The 26,269-nt window shown below is 45.1% G+C and overlaps 1 protein-coding gene across 1 annotated transcript in view; it reads right to left on the bottom strand.

The window, feature by feature from the left end:
- The window catches only part of whrnb (whirlin b), a gene marked incomplete at its 5' end in the record, with an annotated part of 89,920 nt that overhangs the window by 9,460 nt on the left and 54,191 nt on the right, over positions 1-26,269 (bottom strand). The window contains 7 exons of the mRNA XM_079269439.1: positions 1,557-1,685; positions 4,169-4,341; positions 7,024-7,741; positions 14,178-14,252; positions 16,471-16,662; positions 17,081-17,266; positions 25,342-25,378. Coding sequence (XP_079125565.1) covers positions 1,557-1,685; positions 4,169-4,341; positions 7,024-7,741; positions 14,178-14,252; positions 16,471-16,662; positions 17,081-17,266; positions 25,342-25,378 — 1,510 coding nt within the window. The remainder of the gene's footprint in view (positions 1-1,556; positions 1,686-4,168; positions 4,342-7,023; positions 7,742-14,177; positions 14,253-16,470; positions 16,663-17,080; positions 17,267-25,341; positions 25,379-26,269) is intronic.

The raw sequence follows: 26,269 nt of genomic DNA, 5'->3' as shown, positions 1-26,269 counted from the left end.
GCTCTGCCCGTTAGTCGTCCTCCCACATATTCTCTCTTCGGCTTTGCACCGAGAGAGTTCCAGGGAGGACTACCATTTGAAGATTCATTATCTGCTCTCTCCTCCTGTTTCTTGGTAGGCCTGGTGGTGCTAGTTAGCTGCGTCTTAGCTTGCATTTGTCCAGTGTTTTGAGTCCATGGTGAAGTGGTATCATTCTCACACAGACCATCTACCGCCACGTTCACTTCCAGTCGGTGGATTTTTGTTTCCAAGACTGCAATCTTCTGCAGGAAGTTGTAGTAGTTGTCCGTGGAGAAGGGAGGCATCTTGCTGCTACTTAGCTTTAGCTTAGCTGCTAGTTAGCATTAGCTAACAATCCAAATAGCTCGACGACTTTCTGGATTTGTCTTCACTCAAACGTTGAAGAGTGATATATGTGATATATCTGGCAAATTGAAGCAAGAAAATGCAAGAAAATGCAAGCAGAGGCAAGAGCAAGCAGCAAAGGGACTGCACTCTCTCATCAAGGTCGCTACAAGGCAAGGCATTAATCCTGAGGTCTAGTAGCTCCCTCTTTAACCTGACGTGTTAAGGGTTTCAGCACCCCAACAGGCAACATCAGTGTTCCGTTAAATTACAAGAGTTCAGTTACGCTAGTACTTGAAATTTATGACATATTTCAAATGAATGTTATTAAAACAAAGGATTCTTAAAGGTGTACATGTTAGGGTCCAGGAAACGTGAACACATTTTGATGCCAAACATTTGATTTATAAACACGACACTTGGTCAAGCATCAGACTGAGGATGAGTTCTGAACTGACCAGAACTCAGCAACCTGTGGTTATAAAGCTTCCATCAACAGCATTCTGCTCCCCTTCTGCTCTCTGCGCATCCTGCTTAGCACTGCCCAGGATTGGTTTTCAGAAATACAAACCAGTGTTTTTTCCTTTATAGCAGAATGATAATGGTGGTTGTGCTGACACAGCGCTATGGAGTAAGGTCTGGCTCTGCAAGACTACAGCCAGGCAAAACCTGGCCTGATCGCACACCATAACAAATGTTGTTACGTTAGCATGCATATTTTCTCTGTTGTGTTAACTCTTGTCATATTAAATTAAGACAATAACAGAATGAGCTCAGAAACTCAGCAACTGAAACAAACAACAAATAGTATTCTAGCCCAGTGATTCTCAGCTTAAGAACAATTATTAAATTATTAAATAAATTATAATTTTAAAAAAATTAAAAAATATATATATAAATAGCTTTGTGATTCTGTTTAGGCCAGCAGAGAAGACCTTGCAGGCCCTGACGGCCCGCCACTGGTGAAAGGTGAAGGAGAGAAATATCAAGCGGATGATTTATATTTGCAGATGGCTTTAGAATCCTCTTCATGCAAAACAAATGCAAGCTATTGATCATAAGCTGAATGAAAACCTTAAATGCACTGGAGTGAATATTTTCTCTGCATTATTTTCGTTTCAAGTCATTTACAGTCTCAAACTCTGAACATTGGAACAAAACAATGGCTTCAAACCATGAATCAGCCAAACCCTGTTGCATCATCTCCTCACCTGAATGGTGACTACACGCGGCAATGGTTGGCGTGTGTTGGCTCCGCCCTCAATAGCGATGCCAAGGGTGTTGGCATTCTTCGCTACTCTTACCAAGGTAGCTGTGGGAACTGGGCCCGGTGAGCCAGTCTGCTGGGACACAAACGGAAGAGCAGTCAGAAGAAAGAGAGCACGGTTGAACCTCATATTGTCACCATTGCAAAAGATCAGACCTGCAAACACATCATCTTTCGTCAAAATTGGAATCAGGGATTTACCGACAATACTTTTTATAACAATGCTGAACCGAAAATCCAACAAATGAAGGTGTGAAAATAGGATTAAGCTTCATTCTTCACACGACTTCCGTCACCTTACATGTACAACTGACGACATCACACTGAACGCCTTTGATTACAAACCGTCCAGAAATAAGTGTGTGATGTTATCACCATTTTGTACAATACATTGTGCCTTCTATGGCAGCGGGCTTTGGCCCTGCCTTTGAGTGTGGCCGTTCATGAGATGTGGTTTAATGAAACTTTGTACAAACAAGTTTGGCCGAAAGTAAAACCACATTGTGATGCAAGGTTCTGCTTAACCACGACACTCGTCAGTGATACAAACTGATGTAAGTCTATATTTGTCTTCAGCTGCTGTCAATAGAAATGTTGGTTTGAACAAATTGACAGAATTGTTACTTTGTCCAGAAAGAGTGAATGTTGGAATGAGCTGACTTCATCTTCATTTGGCCCAGTGACACCAACATGTACATGCTACAAAGCAAAGTTTGCCACTATTCATTTTACACAGAAGCCAAGCGATTGGATCCTCAAGGCATTGTAATTCTAAGCGTATTATGCACATACAAACAGAATGAAGAGGCGCAAAGCTGATGTAGCTAGAAGCCAGTGAAAAGGAGCTAGTATGCTATATACCAAGAGGCTAATCAGGTAATAAGGTGCAGGTGCACAGCTGTGGAAGGTCAGGTGACAGGCAGAAACACGGTGGGGACATCTGAAGGGTATGAAATGATAGGGTAGAGGGGATTCTATTCATGTGGGCGTTGAAGCTGGAGAGGAGGGAATCTGAGGCTGAGGAGTGTAAATATATGAGCGCTGTGTTACTGCTTGCCAACCCTTCAGGAAAGCAGCAAACGTGTTACATTTGCTGCCTTTGCCTGTCTACGTGGTGGATGCTTCAGTGTTTGTGCACTAAGATGATAGAGTTTCACTGAAGTGCAGAGAGGAGAGAAGTGGCTTTGGCACAACATAACACAGCTGGACAGAATTACTCAAGTCTATAACTGTGTCCAACTTCATATTACATACTCATCACTTACAGTACTGTCAGTTAAAATAAAAACACTATACAAACACAAACTGATACAATATGTGCAACGTCAGAAGTCCATCATCTGCCACTTTAGAATATCACTGCCAGTTAAACTTCAGTTAGTGTATATTTGGTTTGGGTACACTTTGTTTTGTGAATACACTACACTACAGTACAAACATGCTGAGACTGTACATGCCGTATGTCTGCTCAGCAGGATGGAGGTGTTGACAGGGCTTGTGTCACTGCCATGTTCTTTTAACTGTTGCAACATACCCACCACAGCTTTAAGTTCAGACACTAAAAGAGCTCATCATAGTGGATATTGATATTCTCTCTCTTCATCTCAGACTTCAGCCCAATGCTTCATTTAGAGGATTTATTTATTTTGTAGAAAGATCGTAGAAAAAAGTATAACTATTATAACCTGTAACCTGTTTGATATAAAAGTATAACCGTTGAAACATATAACCTGTTTTATTTCATGATAGGAGTGATGAAACCTATAAACGGCATATAAAATAGCCACTCATAACTTATATAATCCTCCCTGTACAGGATCAAACTAGTTACATTCTGTGTCTGACCCAGAAGCAGGAGGACTCATGTGTGAGTGAGGCATGAACCTGAGAGAGGTGCCAGCCTCAGACCACCACAAGAGGAGCCGGCAGAGCTGAGAGAGAAAGCGACTTCCAGCGTAGGGTCTGATCATACTTCTTTAACAAGACGAATAGGCTTCAAGGTCTTACGCCCTTACGGGGACTAGAAGACCCTCACAGCGAGAGCTGATGGAGAGCCTGTTAACAGCAGGAGTGTCAGCATTAGCTGTTGTAGCACTCAGACCGTTTCATTGAAGTGAAATTGTTGTATGTGATGTTGTGACTTTAATAAAACCACGGCCTTACCATTTGTAAGTGTCTGAAACCAAACTAAGTACTCTGGTTTTTAGACTAGTTTAACCCTCTTGCCCTGTCCCTGAATGTGTGATACAGAAGTGACGACTGACTCCACCAGAGGAGCTTACGGTAAGTTCCCTGGGTGAGGACTTGGCAGTGTTAGTCAAAAATGGTGAGAAACTTAAAATAGGCAGCAGTAAGGTATAGAGTAGACGCTCTACGTAACTACTCATACTGGGTGTTAGGGACATCTGTGCCATGCATCTCTTTTATAATCTGCTCCCATTTCTTTGAGTTTGTACCTTTTTTTCTGCTCATCAGTTCATCTGTTGATTATTTGATTGGATGAGTGGGTTGAATGAAATGGTGAAGTGGTTATTTATGACAATATGAAGCCCTCACTTGTCTGGTCCCTGGAAGAAGTGCATGGGTCCCTGGCTGTTCCAGAGTGCCCTGCTGGTTCTTGCTGGGTCGAGGGCTGCCATGCTTACTGAGGCCTCCTGCCTCAGCGATATCCACCCCGCTGTCCTCACTCAGAGTCTGGCCACTGTCTGACAGCTGGGACAGGGTGGACCCTGGAAGAGACACGATAATGTTTACAGTGTACAAACAATCACTACATACAACAATGGATAGTGTCTGTTCTCGGATAGTGGACTTTATCTTCTCAACTGAAGAGAGAATCTTATTCTAGACCAGACAGAATACATTCTAAATGCTGAATAGTCAGTTTTCTACAATATAGCCGCACACTTCTTGATGATTTCTGCTTCCTTTATAAGGTGTTGTAACTTATATAGTGTATAGATTGTAATGGTCACTTGAGTCCAATCTTTTTGTACTGCAGTTGGGATTGGGATCCTTTGTGTGTTATTTTCTTTCCCACATGTAATGTTCTGTACTTGTTAGCGTTATCAGTGGCCTGGTATGTAAAGACACTATATGAACTTGGACTTTTATTATTGTTGTTACTCTTTTCATGTCCCTCTTGAGCACTAAATGGGACATTTGTAAAGCGCAATACGGGAGCATGGAGCGCGCAGACAAGGGAGGCCGTCGGCTTTGAGTGGCCTTGGCAAGCATGATGTCCAGGTGACCCTTGAACCAAGAACTTTAACCAAACTTTGTGGTTTCTATGTTGTGAAAACATTGGGCTAATGCTAGACGAGACCCATCATCTGACAGGACTGTGTTGAGATTGCGTTGGTTCTACAGCTTATTGAACAAAGGACAAAGTTTGATTTGAGTTATAATAATATATGCTGGTATACGCAGGAAACAGTGTCTCTTTTGTTTCCATGTGTCACTTGTGGAGTGAAGTTGTGTTGTGGTCTAATGAATAATTGAAACCTTTAGGAGGTTTAGGTAAATGTCATACACTGCTTAAAAGTATATGCAGGGGGCAGCTGGTGGCTAAGTTTTCATTACCAACACATAGCTGATACAGTCAACACTACATTGCATACATCCTCCCTGCCTGCATGACTATTGCTGCACGCACAAATGTCTACCACAAGCCAGCAGAGGGCAGCCATGGATAGCAGTACACATGAAGAAAATACACCCCCTCATCCCACCTTCACGCCACGACTAGACAAAATAAAAGTGACATCAGCAATAAAGCAGCCTGATGGAATCCATGTATCTAGAGCTGTCTGATGAGGAACAACAACAGTCTGATGAGTATGAGGATGTTGAGGCAGTCACATTCACAGAACAGCTTAAGGACCTTCAATTGAGGGTTGAGACCGAAGAAAATCAGCACACTCAATCATTTCGAGCAGGGATTCCCAAACTGTGGTGCGCGCACCCCCAGGGGTGTAATGGTAATGTAATGGTGGTCTCATGGTGCAGTCCTGTCTCCTAAAAATGATGTTCCCCCAAAACTAAAATGCATTCTCAAATACGTTTTACCATGAACGTATTTTCTCCCTGATTACGTTTGTGTTTGACGTACAAATACGTTTCTCATCAACATATCTTTGTCATACTCTGGTCTTTATGATGTTTCTGTGATCTGCCTCGCCTCTGCCCCGCCACCCACGAGTTGTTGCCCCACGGCCTGTTCCGAGGGCTGACAGACCTGACGACCGGGTGCCTCGCGGCGGGGGCGGCTGGAGGCAAGGCAAGGCAAGGCAAGTTTATTTGTATAGCACATTTCAACAACAAGGTAATTCAAAGTGCTTCACATAAAACCATTAAAAGCATCAAAACATAAGGCAAAAGAAAAGGAGATTTAAAAACAATTAAGAACATTCATTAAAACATTAAAAAACAGTACAAGAAATAAAATGCAGTAGTAAAATGCAGAAATGCAGGAAATTGATTAATATATGAATTGAATGTGGTTCAATTAAAGGCAGCAGCAAACAGAAAAGTCTTCAATCTTGATTTAAATGAACTGAGGGTCTCAGCAGACCTGCAGCTTTCTGCAGGTTTCTGGAGACCTCGCATCCGGCGCCAACGGGTGAGCGCCGCCACTCGGAACCATAAAACCAAGTCCCGGATTTCACCCGGGGGACATTCTGGAGATATTATGACCGGGTGATATGCCTCGTGGCGGGGTGTTATGAGGTATATTTTATTGATTTGCATCCATCTAATTAACCCTGCCCTAAACCTAACCATAACTTCCACTAGGAAGCCACATCCCCACCCAAACCTAACCCGGATTTTATACGCGGGCCTTTGTGGAGGTGTTGTAGCCGCGTAATGTTCCTCGTTGAGCGCGTTTCTGCCGGAGACAGGCGGCGTGTTGTGGTGGTATTCTGACCGCGTAATAGGGAGAATGAGAGGCGGTGGTGGAGAGGAGAAAAAAAACTAAAGTGTTAAAATGTTAATTAGAAACGTATTTGTAATAAGTCAAACACAAACGTAACCAGGGAGAAAATACGTTTTTAGTCCGGTATATATGTACGGTATATTTTCGGGATTTTTAACATCACAAGCCCAGTGCCATATACTCCCATTATCTTTGTGAGAGTACGCAGATAGCCAGGTATCTGCAAAACTAGGCAACTCAAACCAAAACAATTTAGACTGCTAAATAGCATTACAGATAAGAGGAAAATATGTATATGTTTATGTAATTGTCCTTTCAATACCATCCCATAAGTAATGTTGTTATTGGAAGGAAATTACAATTTTGCCCAAATAATTGTATCTTATGTTGAGGCATACATGAGAAGTATTTATGCACAGGGAGTCAACACCCACAGCCAAACACAGACACACTCACAGACACACCATTTATGTACCTCTTTGCTGTTGTGTGAAGTCTGCAGACAGCCGGTTCATGTTTGTTGTGATGACATTCTGGGTGAGGGCAGGTGAGCAGGGACGGTCAAGACTCCAGGGTGGAGCAGTAGGTGTGATGAGAGAGGGGCAGGGGGAGGGACATGGCGAGAGATGGGGTGATGGATGACGGGATTGCATGGGAGAGGCTGCCTTGGAAGAGGACGCAGACTTTGACAAGTAGGTGGACTTCTCATAGGAGCTGGATCTGGAAGCGAGTTTGACAGATGCCTCTGGCTTTGCAGAGCTGGAGGAGTCCGGGCGGTGTAGGAAGCCTGGACAGGTGTGGTGTCCTGAACTGGGCTGGCTGTGATGGGCAGCATGGTGGTGGAAGTGATGAGCGTAGTGGGGGTGGTTCTGGTGTTCAGATTTAGAGAGTTGAAGGGAACTCTGGCAGGTGTGATGGAGAGCATTTAGCGAAGCGTGGTGGCTTGCACCAGAGCATGTGTGATAGGCAGAGACTGGTGAGGGCTGGTGGGTGGTGGGGAGGGCTTTGAGCGACTTGTGGAGGCACTCCTGGAGCAGCCAGGTGGGGCCAGTGAAGAGCAAGCTGGAACGGGGCTGCAACCGCCGAGCTGATGGCTTCCTGCTATGCTCCTTCTCCTTAGACGGCTTGGTCTGATCCTGGAGAGGGGCGGTCCTGAAGAATGGAGGAGATTCATTTGAAGCCTGCGTTTCATCCTGTCAATGAAAATAAGGCAACAGTATACATGAATCCCACATGGAGGGTTTAGCTCCTCTCTCAGAGCATAATGAATTACAAAAGAAAAATAATAAAATAAAACATAATCTTTAAGATCTCAGTCCTGGATGACATAGCAAAACCTGGAACTGTATACAGCATAAAGAATGCAAGAAGGGAGAAACAGCTAGCCTGACCAACCCATCTGAAGCTGCACACAAGCAGAGAAAGGGTTTAGAGATGAGAAGTTTATCAAACCAATACTTTTGCAGTGTGTTCACTGATAGCTGAGGTCGCAAGATTTTTACCCACCAAGAAAGAGTTTCATTACGCAACTCGGCTAATCGTGGTTTATACATTTCAGTTTGTGCATAGGTTTAAAATAACAGATAAAACGTGTCTATTATAGATAGGGGTGCAACGGGTCACAAACCTCACGGTTCGGATCACGGTTCTTGAGTCACGTTTCGGATCATTTTTCGGATCAACAAAGAAAAGGGGAGGAGTCAAATATAACTTTAAGTGCAACATGAGGTATGTTGAAATCCTTGTCCTTTGATCAATACTGAAAGAAAGAAACAGCCAGTGAGCTTCACTGTTTACACTGAACTGAACTGCTCAGCAACAACTTGGGTCTGTGTTTACTTCCTGTCAGGTTATGTCATTCAAATACACAATAATGTTTACCATTACTGGTGGAGAGGGTGGTCCGGGTTATCCAATATGGATAATAGTTTCTTCAGTGTCCTCTCCACCACCTCTTCCAGATTGTCTTGTTTGCAGCCAATGATGGAGCCGGCCTTCTTAACCAGTTTGTTCATGTACAGTGCACTGGCCACAACAGACTGGTAGAACATCTCCAGCATCTTGCTACACACGTTGAAGGAACGAAGTTTCCTCAAGCAAAAGAGTTGACTCATCCCCTTCTTGTACACAGCGTTGATGTTGTTCTTCCAGTTCAGTCTGCTGTCGATGGAGACACCCAGGTACTTGTACTCCTCCACCATGTCCACATCCTCACCCGGAACTTTCACCGGTTGTGGAGTCGTCGTCTTCCTCCTGAAGTCGACCACCATCTCTCTGGTCTTGGCCACGTTCAGACGCAGGTGATTTCTACCGGCCCACTCTACAAAGTCATCCACTACTGCCCTGTACTCCTCCCATCCGTCCCTTATACACCCGACCACTGCAGAGTCATCAGAGAACTTCTGCAGATGGCATGACACAGAGTTGTACTGGAAGTCAGTGGTGTACAAGGTGAACAGGAAGGGCGACAGAACAGTTCCCTGTGGGGCTCCAATATCACTGAGCACCGTATCAGACAGCACACTGCCCAGTGGGACAAACTGTGGTCTGCCTGTGAGGTAGTCAGTGATCCAGGAGACGGTGGACGCATTCACCCCCACCACCCGCAGCTTCTCACTCAGCAGCACTGGTTGGATGGTGTTGAATGCACTGGAGAAATCAAAGTATCATCCTCGACCCCACCCTCTTTTCTACCCCACGCCAACCACATCACCAAAACTGCCTTCTTTCACCTCAGGAACATTGCACGCCTCTGACCCTCCCTGTCCTCTGCCACCACCGAAATTCTCATCCATGCCCTCATAACCTCCAGACTCGACTACTGCAACAGCATCCTCTACGGTTCTCCCAACAAAATCATCAATAAACTCCAATATGTTCAGAACTCCGCCGCTCGACTGCTCACTTCCCCCCAGCCGCTATGATCACATCACCCCGTTCCTTCACAACCTCCACTGGCTCCCGGTCAAATACAGAATAGACTTCAAAATACTACTCACCACCTACAAAGCCCTAAAAAACCTGGACCCTCCCTACCAGTCAGACCTCCTCCCTCTCCACGCCCCAACCCGTTGCCTCAGGGGTGACAAGGCCTTCTCAGCCGCTGCACCTCCCCTCTGGAATGCCCTCCCCATCCACATCCGTGAGGCTCCCTCCCTACAATCATTCAAACAAGCCCTCAAAACCCACCTCTTCAACCTCGCCTTCACCTGCTAACCCCTGCACCCTACCCTCCCCTCCATGACCCATTCAGCGCAACCTCTCCAGTTCTTTTTTTAGTTTTTTGTGTTTGTTTGTTTGTTCTATTTGTCTCAGCCCTGTAAAGCATATTTGGGTATCTTGAAAAGCGCTGTAGAAAATTGATTTATTATAAAGAAAGTGATTCTCACAGAGCCACCGGATCCATCCAGGTGCGACTGAGCTCGTTGCAGCAGGTAGATGATGGGGTTGTCCACCCCCACACAGGGCTGGTATGCAAATTGCAGAGGGTCCAATGAGGATTTCACCTGCGGTCGGAGGTGGGCCAAGACCAGCCTCTCCATCACCTTCATCACATGGGATGTAAGGGCAACTGGTCGGTAGTCATTGAGGCCAGATGGTGTCGTCTTCTTCGGTACAGGAACCAGGCACGACGTCTTCCACAGCACTGGGACTTCGTCCTGCTTCAGGCTCAGGTTGAAGAGGTGTTGCAGGACATTAGACAGCTGGATGGCGCAGGTCTTCAGGACCCTGGGGCTGATGCCATCAGGTCCCGGAGCCTTGCCTTGGTGGAGTCGCTCCAGCTGTCTTCTCACCTGGCCAGTTGTCACAGAGAGGGGGGTCATAGTGTTGGGGTGGCAGAGCCCTTAGAAGTGGAGGGCTCTGAGTCCATGCAGCTCACCAGGGGGGACAGAGGGGGAGGTGTTTGGGAGGTGTGGTGTGTGGAGGAGACAGATGAGGGCTGTGAGCTAAACCTATTGAAGTGACAGTTTAGCTTGTTGGCCCTCTCCAGGGAGCCCCCTGGTTCTCTCCCTCCAACCTTGAAGCCGGTGATGGGGGGGATGTACACAGTGACAACAATGGCGGACGTGAACTCCCTCGGCAAATAGTATGGACGCATCCCCACGGCTAACAGTTCAATGTCCGGGCTACAGAAGCGTTCCTTAACACACACATGGTCGGGATTGCACCACCTCTCGTTCACATACACTGCAATCCCGCCTCCTCTCTTCTTGCTGCTCTGAAGAACATCTCTGTCCACCCGAACAGTCCTGAACCGGGCACCGACGCACTGTGGTCCGGGAAATCAGCGTACAGCCATGTCTCCGTGAAACACATGACGGTGCACTCGCGGAAGTCCCTCTCGGTCTTTACCAGCGCGCCGAGCTCGTCCGTCTTATTAGCCAAAGACCTCACGTTCCCCAAAAGTATCGCTACTACCTCTACCTATAACCCTCTACCTCGACGCATACCCTACATTCTTTCACCCCTCTACCTAGACCCCTTCATTCCGCTACCTCAACCCCTACCCTCCATCCCTTCATCCCTCTACCTCAACATCATTTCAACCCTCTACCTTGACCCCTTCATCTCTTTACCTCTACCCCATACCATACATCCCTTCATCCCTCTACCTCAACCCCTTCATCCCTCTACCTCAACCCCTTCATCCCTCTACCTCAACCCCTTCATCCCTCTACCTCAACCCCTTCATCCCTCTACCCCTACATCCTTTCACCCCTCTACCTCAACCCCTTCATCCCTCTACCTCAACCCCTACCCTACATCCCTTCATCCCTCTACCTTGACCCCTTCATCTCTTTACCTCTACCCCATACCATACATCCCTTCATCCCTCTACCTCAACCCCTTCATCCCTCTACCTCAACCCCTTCATCCCTCTACCCCTACATCCTTTCACCCCTCTACCTCAACCCCTTCATCCCTCTACCCCTACATCCCTTCATCCCTCTACCTTGACCCCAACCCTACATCCTTTCACCCCTCTACCTCAACCCCTTCATCCCTCTACCTCAACCCCTACATCCCTTCATCCCTCTACCTTGACCCCTTTATCCCTCTCGCAATAAACCTCTCGAAACTCATATCATTGTTGGCTTGGTCCTTGTTTGTGAAATTACAATCATGTCTCAGGAATACTTACCCTGCAGAGAGCAATTTGGTAATGTAAATGAGCTCGTGAATTAGTTCAAGAATGTCAGGTATTTCCCTGTGGCATAGCCTGAAGCAGTCTAGGTGTGAACTGGACAACCTATATTGTACAGTTAGATTTTTGCTCATGGAAGGAGGAGAGGTGACACGAGTTATTTTTCTTGTATTTATTTGTTATTTTGCCTGGAGGTACACATGTAATGGAGAGCTGTGTAAATAAACATTATCCTCTGGCAACTGCTATTTTCCTATGCACCACCTTCCTTGATATTTTAATTAGACTATTCTACAGGGTGTATGTGCCACCTATGCTCTTCCTGAAGTCGGCGATAAGGTCTTTAGTCTTCTTGGTGGTGACGGCAGGTTGCCTTGTCAGCTTACGAAACCACCAGGTGATGGAGCTACTGGCTGTAGACCAATTTATCATTGTTGATGAGACCAACCACCTTTGTGTAATCTACAAACATAACATATAATAATATAATTGATAATGGTATTAGAATTATGTGCAGACAAAGGTGAAAAGGGACTAGAAGAGAGGATGCAGCCCTGTGGGATGCCAGTTTTCAGGTTGAGGAGGTGTGGTCTGTTGGTTGCAAAGTCCTGTATCCAGTTGCAGGAGGAGATCTCGATGCCCAAATCATTGAGTTTGTTGACAAATTTTGAAATGAGCCAGCACCAGCCTCTCAAAGCATGTTACGATGGTGGGGAACAACGTGGTGGAATAAATTAAGGTGTGTTTAGGCAAGGGCATGCGGGAGGTCGTTTTGAAGTTGGGGGCAGCAAATTGGGCCAGTTGCAGGTTGAAGATGCCAGTTTTTGCCACCTTTTATGTGGATATCCAATATGTGCTAATGGTAAATATAGTCTTAGAAATGAGTAAATTTCCCATTGCGTGCTATGTTGACCGAGCAAGGAGATTTCCCCTGCTTGAGGGGCCGTGCCAGCTGTGCCTACATGTAGCATGATGCATTGCGCCTGAGCAACGAGTCTGATAAATAAACTAAATTAACTCATTAAATGTCAATAAACAAAACATTCTGACACAAATATACAACCAGACGCCTTCTGAATCCAAATTGCATCTCTTACACAGAAGAATAGCCTAATTGTTTAATTTCAAAACAGCCAGAAACAAAATAAAAGTAAACAGGTATGTTTTCGTTCGTGTTTCCATTCTTCCAACAATCAGCAACTATGGTTTGGTTAACATGAATCCTTAAGTCACCTAAAAAGATGTGGAAATATGGTTGCTCTCCACGCTTTTTTCGCCCCGTAGTTTCCCTTTCTACCGGCTGGTTGTAAAGCAGCTTCCTCTGTGCTGCGGCTCACAAACAGCTCTCACTCACCAACAACACCACTCAGCACTCACCACTCAGCAACACCACTGCACTGGCAAAGAAGGCCCAGCAACGCCTGTACTTCATCAGGAAGCTCAAGCGAGCAGGAGCCCCCCCCCCCATCATGCTCTCATTCTACCGAGGCGCCACTGAGAGCATCCTCAGCAGCTGCATCACGCTGTGGTTCGGAAGCTGCACCGCCTCCAACCTGCAGCGCATTGTGAACTCTGCCCAGAGGATCATCGGAGTCTCACTCCCTACACTACAGGACATTTACAACACCCGCCTCACCCGCAAAGCACTCGGCATTGCGGGTGACCCCACCCACCCCTCCAACTGCCTCTTCAGCCTCCTGCCTTCAGGGAGAAGGTTCCGCAGTCTCCGTTCGAGCTCTACCCGGCTGATGAACAGCTTCTTCCACCAGGCGGTCAGGATGCTGAACTCTCTCCCTCCCTCTCTCCTCTCGCTCCCCCTCTCTCCCCCCCTGCCATCTCTGCCATCTCTCCCCTGACCTCTCTACCCTCCCCCTCACCCACCTTTCCCCACTGCCTCAAATGGAACATACCAGGACATCTACTCCCCCTCACACCCCTTCCCTCATCCAGCACCAGTCACTTTTTTTTATTTATTTATTTTAATTTTATTCTCTGCTGCTACGAACATAAACCCCCCTCACACACCCTTCCCTCATCCAGCACCAGTCACTTTAATCCTTTATCTAGGCCCTTATGTTCTTAACTTTTTTTTTCCTATTTTATTCTATTTTATTCTATTATATGTTATATGTCATGTCTATATTACACTGTGGGACTGCAAGAAACGGCATTTCGAATTTTCTGTATGCATAACACATGTGGAAACTTTGACAATAAAGTGAACTTTGAACTTTGAACTTTGAACACTCCTTTTATGGAGAAATACGCAAAATACAACGTCAAAAATGGCCCCAAGATGGCCCTGCTGGTCTTTGTTGCCTTTTCTGGTTTATCTTCGGGATCTACTTATCTCACACCTTCAGGGTGTATTTGAACATTTTTAATTTTAAAAGAAGGACATACATGGAAATCATTCACAGACTAAACTGTTTCCCCTCCATAATCATATTTTCATGGCAAATAAAACAAAGAACGACACATACCAGTTCAATGTCTTGTAAGGCATTTGTGTTCTCCTCCTGGTGGTTTTCTGTCCATTCACCAATTGTGCCATCAGTCTGAAAGAAACAGTATGAGGCATTGTAGTACTGTGGGGCTAAACCTGAAATACAAACTTAGTATGGCTTACTTTAGCATATTTAATGCAGCTGCCAGATGGATGGGATTTGCCCCACAGGGCAACACAAGTAGTGCAAGGAAGTTAAGATGGTTAGACATTAGCATCGTGACATCAAACGGCAGTTTCATGATTAAAAAGCAATCGACCAATAAGCGAAGAGGAAGGACTAACGATTAGCTGATCTAGCGTTGTCAAGCGGTCAGCTGTGTGCCGGAACCGAGGAGTAATAATAACCTGCATGCCTTCTGTAAATCATGTATGTTGCTTTGGTTCTGGTATTGATTTGTCTCGCTCCATGTCCACTTCTATTTGACAATTGACAACAAGGTTTTCATGCAGCATGCAGGTGAGCGTGCAATCTTTTCAGATTTTATTTTCAAATAAAAACGCTCACTCAGCTGTTAGCAAAAAGCAGTGACTTAGGATAAAACAGTAAGCTAATCACTACAATTAGGACTTCTTGAAGTGGTGTTATACGAGGACATTATCCATTGTCAATACTACCCACAGTAGATGGCGGCCGACATGCTACATTTAGAATAGTTTGACTGCTTTACCATCAGACAGCCCTTTACGATAGGGAACGGAAGCATTCGTTGTTCACTCAGAATCTTCCTTCTTTTAGAGAATTAAACACAAATGTGTAGCTTCATTTATGTTATGGTCCTTATCTACCCTACAATAATTCTTACCAGCTTGTTATTCCATAATGTCACATCTTGTTGTTACAGAAACAAACACTCAAACAAGGACAGAGTCTCTAACAGGTTTCTGGAATCGTCTTTAGCATAGTAAAATAAACTATTCTTATATTTCACTCAAAATAATGAAATGAAATGTCATAACTGACTCTGAATGCAGCTACAGATGTCTGCAGTGTCCTTAAACTGTGTTCATTCCAGTGATGTCCTAAATCCCTGTTCCCATCACAGACAGACACGGACTACATCCAGGTCTCTCCGATTACATGAAGACAATAAGAATAAAGAAGTGTCCAAATCATGAACAAAGCAGTCTTTCTAAAAACATCTTAAATGTATCAGTAGATGCATTAAAGCTCATCAGGACCTACCTATTAAATACAGATGTGTTCACTTCTTTGATCATCTGTGGTTGAAACTTCTTATCAGTCATGTAAATTAAAAGCAGAGCCATTTGTTATGTGCATTATTCTGTCTTTACTGCTTCAATCTAAAATGTTTCAATAGTTACATCATGCCAGAAAGCAGGAGGAGGAGGAGTTTTGAAGGATGATATACTGTGTGTATATATTTAACTTATCACCATCAAGACAACAGACACATTCGCTGTCAGCGTGGTTCAGACCAGCGTTCACAACGCCTCCTTTAGTGTTTAACGTGTCCTCCTCTCCTCTGAGGCTTCAGCAGCGCTGCTCTGAGCAGAGTCATGTGGAGGTGTGGCTACATGATTCCAGAGCCCCGTCTGGCCTGCTCACGTGTGCTACCTGCTAGCTGTTGGTGCACACTGCAGCTGTTGGGATTGAATGCATAAGGAACACCACTGGGAAGCTACAGAATTATAGAAAAGAACTCAAAACATAAGGATGCAGAGGAAGCTGTTCAAGCTCAGATCAAGCAGTGTTGTCAGACTGACGTGCAGTGTTGGGTCTTGTAGGCCCAAACTGCTGAAGGAAGTAGATGAGAAGCAGACTGTACGCGGGCACAATGAGGTCTCTGTGGATCGATGCGGGCGACAGTTAAACATCAATACAGAGTCGCTGACTTGCCACTAAGACAAGTTGCTCTGTGTCAAACACTGATGCCAGGAGACTGGAGGAGAGGGAAATGCATGGTATGTGCAGTGGCACACGCGCACACACACACACACACACACACACACACACACACACACACACACACACACACACACACACACACACACACACACACACACACACACACACACACACACACACACACACACATTCAGTGATCTATGTGGGTCTTATGAATAGATGTCAAATAATGCAGTGCAAGATACGAGCAAAGCGGAAACATAATGAGAACAGAACACAGACACTATGCTCCCCATCATGCCCATGTACAGTACTGTATGTCTTGATCATATAAACACAGCAAGTTATGTACACAATATTACAATGGGGGTCACATGTTTGTGTATCGTAGATGATCTACCGTAGCAGGGACGGTTTGGTCTGAATCATGGATCACAGAAGGGAAGTGGTGACAGTGGTCCTGTGGATGGAGCACTCCCAGGCCTCCATGCCAGCTCTGGTTGGCCTCCCTCTCACGGTGCAACACCAGCCTGTCGTACAACTCAAGGTCCTGGTGAGCAACCAGACTCCTCACCTCAGACAACATGGACAGCTGCAGGATTGGAGAAGTGAAAACAAAGCAGTGATGAGATCACGCATGAGAGAAAGAGCTCAGAGCTGCTGAGGTTAAAAGTTACTATTGAGGTTAAATATGTATATTAACTATGCATTGATGTTTTCATATCTAAATAACAATGTACCAAAACAATATTAATAACGATATAACAATGGATTTTATAACAATGAATGGTTTATAACCATATAAACCATCAATAGAGCGTTTCCTTACAGCTTAAACACCATTAATAAAGGGTTCCTTATTAGAAAGTGGCACCAAGACATGAGTTGGTCAGGTTATATATTCCCACTTTCTAAAACATTCAAGCCTTTTTCTGAACTTTATTTTACAAGCTCAAAGCCCACATGGACCAGCGGTAGAGGCACCAAGCTGCTGCTGCAGGCTGCTGTACCTTTGCATGTGTGTTAAAGAGCTCAAACAGAGCCATGGCCAGTGGCTCCACTTCTATGTGTCCCTCCTGGTACTCCTGCAGGTAGTAGGCCATGGTCTGCCTCTCTGGCTCCGTTAGCAGCATGTAGGCCTGCTGCTCCAGAAACACCTGAGCACCTGGCGGGCCGACACCTCTGTGTGCTGCTGGCTGGAGGAACAGGTCGAAAGATAAATGAAGAAAAAAAGAAATGAGGTTCACACACAGACACAGGATAAGAAGAGTTATCTCACTCTTCAAGTCCAGTAGCATGCAGATAGAAAGTATTCCGATGTGTGCAGACCTTCCATCACCCTTCCTCTCATCCTGTGCAGAAACAGGTGACTGAGCTCAGGGAAAATGCACCACCTGAAAGCTGCAGGGCAAGTCAGTCAGGATGTGTCTGCCTTCAGGACTCCATCATTGTTATCTCTCTAAGCTGGTCAACTTGGAAACAGTTATTCTCACTGTTAGTAGATAGATTGAGTGTCAGTGAGGTTCCATGACTTTACACAGACTGTGAAAACTGCTGTGCAGTCTGGAATAAATAGATAAATGCAAAGAGGAAAAGCTGCTGGGACTTTCCATCCTGAACATGTTTAGCTGTAAATGGGGCAAAAACAAATAAGCAGCTCATTCGATGAAATGTTTAAAAGCTTACATGTTGCTACTTAAACATCTCTGTGCTCAAGTAAGACATGACAAAATACAGGAGCCATGAAGGCCATCAATGAGAAAGCTTTTCTCTGCACTTAAGGTTAAATGATATGCAGAAGTGAAGGTTGGTCTGCTTAGAGGCATCCGGAGAGACAGAATCCAAAAAGGCAATCCAGGGATAAAGAGAAGATAACTTGATTGTTGGATTGGAAAGTCAATATTTTATAAAACTCTGTAAATTGAATTTGACTGTGAACCTCCCTCTGCCAAGTTATAGAACTGACTTTATGTATATTTACTTGATAAAAGGGTAAACATTTAAAAATAACAACTTTTCCACAGTGCTGCGCTTCAGGCAGTTTCTTTTTTTTTTAGATTATTTCACCCTCCTTTAGAAAACACCCTTTCACAGGCACAGATAAAGCTGGGGTACAGAGAATAGTTTGCAAACAAACGCTCAATAAAGTCCGAAGTACATAAAATGTGACCGGGGATCCATTGCGTTTCGCTTCCCCTTATATTTCGAATCTCACGGCAAACCCGTGAACCATTTCCTGAATCAGTCACGTGGTACGGCCGGTTTGCAAGGCTTCGAACGTCACCACATACGTCATCAACACAAGCCTCGATACGCGCTTCACAAAAATTGTCCTGGATTACTCGACACGAAAGGTCACATCACTACCACACAGTATCTCCTGCCTGCTATCCTGTGTTGGACCACGGGTACCACACAGTATCTCCTGCCTGCTATCCTGTGTTGGACCACGGGTACCACACAGTATCTCCTGCCTGCTATCCTGCGTTGGACCACGGGTACCACACAGTATCTCCTGCCTGCTATCCTGCGTTGGACCACGGGTACCACACAGTATAGTCTGCCTGCTATCCTGTGTTGGACCACGGGTACCACACAGTATCTCCTGCCTGCTATCCTGCGTTGGACCACGGGTACCACACAGTATCTCCTGCCTGCTATCCTGCATTGGACCACGGGTACCACACAGTATCTCCTGCCTGCTATCCTGCATTGGACCACGGGTACCACACAGTATAGTCTGCCTGCTATCCTGTGTTGGACCACGGGTACCACACAGTATCTCCTGCCTGCTATCCTGCGTTGGACCACGGGTACCACACAGTATCTCCTGCCTGCTATCCTGCGTTGGACCACGGGTACCACACAGTATCTCCTGCCTGCTATCCTGCGTTGGACCACGGGTACCACACAGTATCTCCTGCCTGCTATCCTGCGTTGGACCACGGGTACCACACAGTATCTCCTGCCTGCTATCCTGTGTTGGACCACGGGTACCACACAGTATCTCCTGCCTGCTATCCTGCGTTGGACCACGGGTACCACACAGTATCTCCTGCCTGCTATCCTGCATTGGACCACGGGTACCACACAGTATCTCCTGCCTGCTATCCTGCGTTGGACCACGGGTACCACACAGTATCTCCTGCCTGCTATCCTGCATTGGACCACGGGTACCACACAGTATCTCCTGCCTGCTATCCTGCATTGGACCACGGGTACCACACAGTATAGTCTGCCTGCTATCCTGTGTTGGACCACGGGTACCACACAGTATCTCCTGCCTGCTATCCTGCGTTGGACCACGGGTACCACACAGTATCTCCTGCCTGCTATCCTGCGTTGGACCACGGGTACCACACAGTATCTCCTGCCTGCTATCCTGCGTTGCACCATGGGTACCACACAGTATCTCCTGCCTGCTATCCTGTGTTGGACCACGGGTACCACACAGTATCTCCTGCCTGCTATCCTGTGTTGGACCACGGGTACCACACAGTATCTCCTGCCTGCTATCCTGCGTTGGACCACGGGTACCACACAGTATCTCCTGCCTGCTATCCTGCGTTGCACCACGGGTACCACACAGTATCTCCTGCCTGATATCCTGTGTTGGACCACAGGTACCACACAGTATCTCCTGCCTGCTATCCTGTGTTGGACCACGGGTACCACACAGTATCTCCTGCCTGCTATCCTGTGTTGGACCACGGGTACCACACAGTATCTCCTGCCTACTATCCTGTGTTGGACCACGGGTACCACACAGTATCTCCTGCCTGCTATCCTGCGTTGGACCACGGGTACCACACAGTATCTCCTGCCTGCTATCCTGCGTTGGACCATGGGTACCACACAGTATCTCCTGCCTGCTATCCTGTGTTGGACCACGGGTACCACACAGTATCTCCTGCCTGCTATCCTGTGTTGGACCACGGGTACCACACAGTATCTCCTGCCTACTATCCTGTGTTGGACCACGGGTACTACACAGTATCTCCTGCCTGCTATCCTGCGTTGGACCACGGGTACCACACAGTATCTCCTGCCTGCTATCCTGCGTTGGACCACGGGTACCACACAGTATCTCCTGCCTGCTATCCTGTGTTGGACCACGGGTACCACACAGTATCTCCTGCCTGCTATCCTGCGTTGGACCACAGGTACCACACAGTATCTCCTGCCTACTATCCTGCGTTGGACCACGGGTACCACACAGTATCTCCTGCCTACTATCCTGCGTTGGACCACGGGTACCACACAGTATCTCCTGCCTACTATCCTGTGTTGGACCACGGGTACCACACAGTATCTCCTGCCTGCTATCCTGTGTTGGACCACGGGTACCACACAGTATCTCCTGCCTCCTACCCTGTGTTGGACCACGGGTACCACACAGTATCTCCTGCCTGCTATCCTGTGTTGGACCACGGGTACCACACAGTATCTCCTGCCTCCTATCCTGTGTTGGACCACGGGTACCACACAGTATCTCCTGCCTCCTACCCTGTGTTGGACCACGGGTACCACACAGTATCTCCTGCCTGCTTTCCAGTGTCGGTCCACAGGGAAACCACACAGTCACTGCTGCCATCTGTCCAGTGAAAATAAAGTCTGTTCTGTCCCAGATTCTGCGTCAGCCATGTTTCTCACCAGGGCATTGACATTGTTGATGGATTTTATTTCATAGCCCAAATGTTTGCCTTTACCTGAGCAAAGCTTTACTTATGTAACAGTATAGTGCGTTTTGGCTGATGGACACAGGTGAAAGTCAAAAGCAGGATTTTTAACACCCTTACTTTCTGCTTCACCATCTACTGAATCTGCATCCAGCACTTTGTTTGTTTGTTTTCATTTCCTGTTTTGTCTCAATTTCTGTTTATGGTAATATAACACACAGCCAACTACACATGTCTCTGAACCCATGTCCACATCTAAGAGACGCTCAATAGACCTGAGAACCGTATATATTGGATTAAGAACTGATCTTCACAGTTAACAGCCTAACTAGTTAACTGTGTGTTTCAGTAGCAGACTACACTAGCTTGATGCTTCTATGGTAAAGAGTACTGATGCATAACTGACCAGTACAATGATAGTTATGTTATTACTATTAATACAACCAATATGTGATATACATTTTATTACTGACATGGTTTTGAATGATAAGCTTATTCAGCCTTTATTTTATTATACCAGAGGTAGCCAACACGGACCATGCGAGGCATGTTCTAAAACTAGCACCAGTTACCACGGAGCTCCATCTAAAAAAATGTAGTCACTGTTCTTTTTTTAATCAAAAATGCTTGCATTAATGTAATTTCACAATATTTAACATAACATTTTAAAAACTCAAATGTTTTATGTATATATGAACTCTGACCTTGTCTGAAGTCAAAGTTCAATATTGTGCGCATGTCAAATGGCCATCTCACTCTTTGCTGAGACAAGTGGGCGCAGCTACGATGGGAAGCTGCGAAGCTAGATGTGGTTCTTACCCCCCAAACTAATGACAACATGGCAGAAAAGCGAAAGAAAACATACTACTTCCACAATGATTGGGAGGGAGAGTTCTTTTTTACGACAGTGAAAGACAAATGTGTCTCATTTGCGGGGCAACTGTTGCGACGGTAAAGTGGCACAATGTGGAGAGACACTTCAGTACGTGTCACAATAGCTTCCATGCTAACTACCCACCTGGCAGCGCACTACGGAGAGAACAAGTGCGTGACTTTAAGGCAGCGTTTTTTGCCACTTTTGGGCGAAATCAAAGAGTTCATGCAATCCAAAGGGGAGGACGCCTCGCTGCTCGAGGACCCTGAGTGGATCCTTGACCTTGCCTTTTTAAAGGACATCACTGGGAAACTGAACCATCTGAACAGTGAGCTGCAAGGCAAAGGTCAAACTGTTGCTGACATGATAAGTGCTGTAAACGCATTTAAAGCTAAGTTGAACATTTTCTCTGTGCATTTACAGAGAAACAAAGTGCTGCACTTTCCCTCCGTACAGTCAGTGTTGAATGACAATGCTTCAGCATCTGGGGCTTCTGACAAAACAGGAGAAAAGTACTGTCAAGTCATAAACAGACTAGGGCAAGAGTTTGAGAACAGGTTTTGTGACTTTGATCAACTTGAGCCATGTGTGTCATGTGTTTCATATCCTTTCATGCAGTGACCATGACATGCATTGCTGAGCAACTAAGTGCTACTTTCAACTTGGATGCTGGACAGGTGGAGATTGAAATCGTAACGTTGCAAAATGACCTCCACCTCAAAGCCCATCAGTCTGCACCAAACTGTTGGTGCCTTGTGGACACAGACAAATACAAAGGTGATGCACAGCAGCTATGAAAGTTGCTGCCTTTTTGGTTCAACCGATCTCTGTGAATCAGCCTTTTCTGACATGAACTTCATGAAGAACAAACACAGAACACGCCTCACTGATGCACATCTACAAGACTCACTCAGAGCTGCAGTGTCTCATTATGCACCGGATGACAGTGCGTTGGTGAACGGTGTGCAGTGCCAGGCTTCCACTAACATTTACAGACAGAAAGAGATAACATGTTTTCATTGAAAACACCATGACAACATTAAACTCAAATATTGTACAAAAATGTGAAAAATAATATGTTCAAAAAGTGTGTTCAAAGATTTTGATTTGTTAAAAATGCTAAAGATTTGGTGAATACTACTAATGTGATAGGATTCATTTAAAAAAGTAGATTTTTCTGATTATTATGTATCATTTGTATAAACATGGGACAGAGTTCACGATTTGTATAAAAATGTTACAGTCCTCTGACTTTCAAATGTTGAAAGAGATGAACAAATAAATGTTGCATGTTTAAATATATCTGTTTCCTACCATCATTGTTGTGGAAATAATTGTTAATTATTGTGAGGAATAATTAACAATAATTTATAAACATAAACATGATCAGACGGTCTCTTCACATATATTATTATTATTAAAAGGTGATCTGTGCAATTTTGTTATTCAGGAAGTTTGTATCAAACAAGTAGCCCTTCGTACTGCTCAGGACCCTTAAAGTAGCTCTCGGCTTCAAAAAGGTTGGTGACCCCTGTATTATACCATTTACTTGACATTGACGGGGGTTGAGTGGTTTTGGGACTGCAGTGTTCATTGGTGGTTGTGTGTCTGTATATGTATTTTTATCTTTTATTTTATTCCGAAGTTTATTTTTAATGTATCCAACCGTCTCACTGAGCTCATGTTGTCTTTTTCTTGCTGCTAAAAAGGTGCTATATTAATAAAGTTATTATTATTCCTGAGGCAACACAACCAGAGGGATACTAAAACACTCTTTAGAGAAGCTGACAGATTTATTTATGCAATTATGTATGCATACTGCAGTCCCAAGGTTTATGGAACGCAGCAGTAATGAGCTACAGATCAGTTATTGAGTTAAGGTTAGGGAGTCTAAGCAGCTAATTAAACAATGATGGTGCTGGTGTGAAGTACAGTCCCCTCTCTCATCACTCACTATTCATGCAACATGTTGCTAACGCTGGACACAATATGGAGTGGTGGAGAAATGTGAATGATACAGTCAACAGTCATGTTTTGATTCCATTAAACCAAATATGAAAGATAAATAATGAAAATGGATATGATTGGCATCCTCCTATAGCCAATATACAAACAGACCCAAGCCTGCCCCCCATAACCGACCAATACCAAAGGAATCAAAGTGCATCAACCCAACAACAACAAACTGAAGCAGAATGAGCTCAGTCAGCCACAAGCCAAATAATGCAATGGATGGACTCATCTCAGCATGTTGGCAGCAATAACTTACTGCAGCATTGAATGCTTCGATATGTATCGGTTGTCAAACAAACACGACTAAACATGCAGCTGAGCTCCAACTAAACAGTCAGCAGGGTCAGTAGCCGCATGGCTTCCTGCTGTGCTTGTTGGCAAAGTGAACTGAGGCAACATCATCTTGATACACTCAACCTGTTTAAAAACATGAATTCAAGTTCAACTATATTATTACATATATATATATATATATATATATGATGTTCTAACAACTGAACTGGCGAGAAGCCGGCTCCCCGAATGTGAATTAATGAGCAAAGGTGATGGTCTGTCTGCTGGTCAGTGATTGAGTGATTCAGAGTTAGGGGTGGCAAGACTCTCCACATCCATCATTCAATTTGACCTATAATTTGAATGTCACATTTCCATTAAACTTTAAATATTAACATTTTCTTCAACTCTAACAGCTATGCCGTTACTATGGAGACAGGATACATTTACATTTTGAATTGTTCTTTCCAAAGATTATTGGTGCTGATAATTGGTGTCAATACAACATATTTTGTGGGGAATGTACCACACCCGATGGTCAAATTTAGATATTTAATTTAATGTAACCTAATAGTATTAACTTCTTTTAACAGTCAACTGGGAACAAACTGTTCAACACAGAAAAGAAGAGCCACTAGATCACAGGTTTCTTGGACTATGGAAGCTCTCAGACTCTCTAAATAGACAGAAAGACCAGAACCGCGAGCTGAACTCTGCTGATGACAGCATGAAAGATATTTGACTGGGAACAAAAAAACTAAACAACAAATGTCTCCTGAAACGGGGAGAATCAGTTCAGGTTGGAGAAAACACAAAACAGCAAGAAGCAATGATGTAACATTCTGGGAAGCAGCCGAAGACGCGCAGGTGAGCACGCTGAGAAGCGGGCAAGGGGTCAAGGGGGCAAGGGGCCAAGGGGGCAAGGGCGCACCCGGCGCCACACTGGTGACTTCAGGGAAGCAGGAGGGTTTTCCAGTTCAGTTGTTTCTCCGTCATCTCCTAATATGGCAGTGGCCATGTTTTAAAACGTGCAGTTGCAGGCTACCCGTATGCTGGATGGAAGTTGCAGACCCTGCTTTTCATTTTGAAGTTTGAAATTGTGACACTTCTATTAAAAGTAAATCAGTTCTAAGCTAAATGTAGTTTTATAATAGTTTTAAAATCTCTGGTCTTGGGAAAGATATTAAGTCATCCCAAATTAAAAGGGTCACAAAACAAAGTCTCAAGACATGAATGGTGAAGTCAAACTCAAGCTGCAGGTCTGCTTTGATTTTGTCTAGTACCAAGTTGTTAAATGAATGAATTGAATCAATAAAGTCCCACCTGTAAGTCTCGGATGTGTGAGTTCGAGTGTAGAATCAGTAGCATTCATGAAGCTTGAAGAGTGGTAACATGTATGCAGAGGGTGGTGATGCACGGCTTCCATTCTTACCTTTCCTAATACGGGTGTAACTTTGGCTGAGGATGGCCTGCAACAAAGAAGAAAACAATGTTAAAGAAACAAATGATATATATAAACATAAATACCTCTGTCTTTTAAATTCTGATACATTTAGAACGTTAAAGCTCAACATCAACATCCTGCCGTAGCCCCGCCTGAGGCAGGACCACAGCAATGTGAGGTTAGCGAGGTGTGTAGCAGAGTCATCTTGTATGACTTCTAAGGCAGCAGCAGAAGGCAGCTCCATTCGGGCTGGGAGACGGACAGACGAGGGAGAGAGTGTACCTTCACACACTGCAGGGAAAGGTTTTCATGTCCTGGACCCCAGTGGACCATAAAACGAGTCTTTGTTCAAAGGAAGAACATGATGTTTCTGTCACGGCTCCGCTGTGACCTCAGCTCGTGTCTCCTCTCTGTTCTCTCTGTCAGTGTGTGTGTGTGTGTGTGTGGCATGGGCGCGGCTTCAATCATCCGGCACCTGGGCTCATCTCCACACCTGCCAACAATCAGACCATCATCACAGACAACTCAAACACCCCGGCTTCTTTCAGTCTCATCGCCAGACTGTTTCTTCAGCTCAGTGGTAGCTACAGCCTCGGCCCCTCTGAGTTTCATCTCGTCTCACCAGTTAGTTCGTTGTTTTCCCGATCTGCAACTAACTTGTGTTTTTCTTGTGCTTCAAGATTCCTGTGCCACGTTGCCGCCACTCACACCACCTCACCTTCCTACCTGCATGTTCCACCGGCTCCACGAACAACTCAATAAAACCTTTTCTTTCACCTTCCCTGTTGTCCCGGTGTCTGCGCATGGGTCCAGAACAACTGACTGTAACAGTTTCTGGTTTTGTTTTAAATGAATTTAAGTGAATTTGTTTTGCTTGTCCACAGATTCCAAATTCATTCGTTGAACCAGAACAACC

Source organism: Melanostigma gelatinosum (genome assembly GCF_949748355.1).
Source record: "Melanostigma gelatinosum genome assembly, chromosome: 6".
NCBI lineage: Eukaryota > Metazoa > Chordata > Actinopteri > Perciformes > Zoarcidae > Melanostigma > Melanostigma gelatinosum.
This window is presented reverse-complemented; position numbering and strand designations above follow the sequence as displayed.